At 33.9% G+C, this 1,386-nt stretch overlaps 1 protein-coding gene across 2 annotated transcripts in view; it reads left to right on the plus strand.

Annotated features, from left to right (window-relative positions):
• LOC106867861 (sortilin-related receptor) overlaps positions 1 to 1,386 on the plus strand; it is a 134,489-nt gene that overhangs the window by 95,107 nt on the left and 37,996 nt on the right. For both annotated transcript variants that reach the window (XM_014912904.2, XM_014912905.2), the window contains one exon: positions 306 to 428. In XM_014912904.2, coding sequence (XP_014768390.1) covers positions 306 to 428 — 123 coding nt within the window. The remainder of the gene's footprint in view (positions 1 to 305; positions 429 to 1,386) is intronic.

Genomic DNA, 1,386 nt, shown 5'->3' on the forward strand with positions numbered 1-1,386 from the left:
CATGCACACGTAAGGTGTCATGTGGTGGAGCTGATCCCAAAACCACATGGCTGCAAAGCAAGCTTCTAAACCACACAGCCATTACGAATGTTTATTTTTTTTTAATGATTTGTGAAAAATAAATTGTATCTCACTACCACACAGGTATATGAGTATGTATGCATACACACAGTATTATAATTATACAGTTTGCTTTAAAAGTGAATATTGTGTTGCTATTTTCTCATTATGATATCAGACCAAGAATATAATAATACTTTTCACTATCTAAAGTTTCATGCACTATTTTCATTTCCTTCTTCTAGCTTACCCATCATGTTCTCCTAATGAATTCACATGTAAGAATGGTCGTTGTATTCTTTTGAATTGGACATGCGATTTTGATGACGATTGCCGTGATTATTCTGATGAAGTTAACTGTACAGACGGTAAGCCAATTTGACAATCACCCTATCCAACTGCTAAATCAACTATGACATCATTTATATAAAACATTGATATTTTCAGTTTGAGCTCATATTTTTCCCTCATTTCTTTATTTGCATATATTGCCTGATTAAAATATTAGCGTTTGATATGGATGGTGCACTATATGTTAAAACAATGGAATTTATCTTCAATCTGTTGATAGCAGAGGTTTCTTTGCTTAATTATTTTAAATTAACCCTCATGAAGATGATGGATTTAGTTATTGGTTGACCCACTATTTTTTGTATATAAAATTCTTTGTCTCTCTCTCTGTCTGTCTGTTCTCTATGCATTCTCAAATGGCTCAACCAAATCAAATCAAATTTTACAAGGTAATAGTATCAGACCCTGTGAGTGTCAACATGTAATTGTTCTTTTCATTTGGATTAAAGCAATATAACATTGGCATGATTTGGTATTATGTGTGAAAAGTGAAAGAATAACATCTATATTGTAATGTGAGATAATAGTTTCACTTTTAATTCTAATGTGAAAACACTAAGATCATCTTATTTCTATTATATTTGAAATAAATGAATAATTTACATCCTAATGTGAGCAACATTACACGTCAGCAAACTTTCCATTTTTACAGCCACCACAGTGGAATGATGTATCAGAGAGTCTGAAGAGAGAGGGGAGATGAGATTTTCTCAAGATCAGCAAATGCATACTGCAGCACATCAGATGGTGTTTCAATGCAAAAGGAAGATGAGTCTTTCCCAAGATCAGCAAAGGCATGCTGCAGCATGTCAAATGGAGTCTCAAGACAGAAGCGAGATGAGACTTTCTCAATATCAAGAAAGGCATGCTGTAGTACATCAGATGCAATCTCAATACAGAAGGGAGATGAGACTTTTTTTGTAGATCAGCAAATGCATGCTGCAGCACATCAAATGGAGTCACAAGACAGAAGCA

This window comes from Octopus bimaculoides, chromosome 5 (genome assembly GCF_001194135.2).
Source record: "Octopus bimaculoides isolate UCB-OBI-ISO-001 chromosome 5, ASM119413v2, whole genome shotgun sequence".
NCBI lineage: Eukaryota > Metazoa > Mollusca > Cephalopoda > Octopoda > Octopodidae > Octopus > Octopus bimaculoides.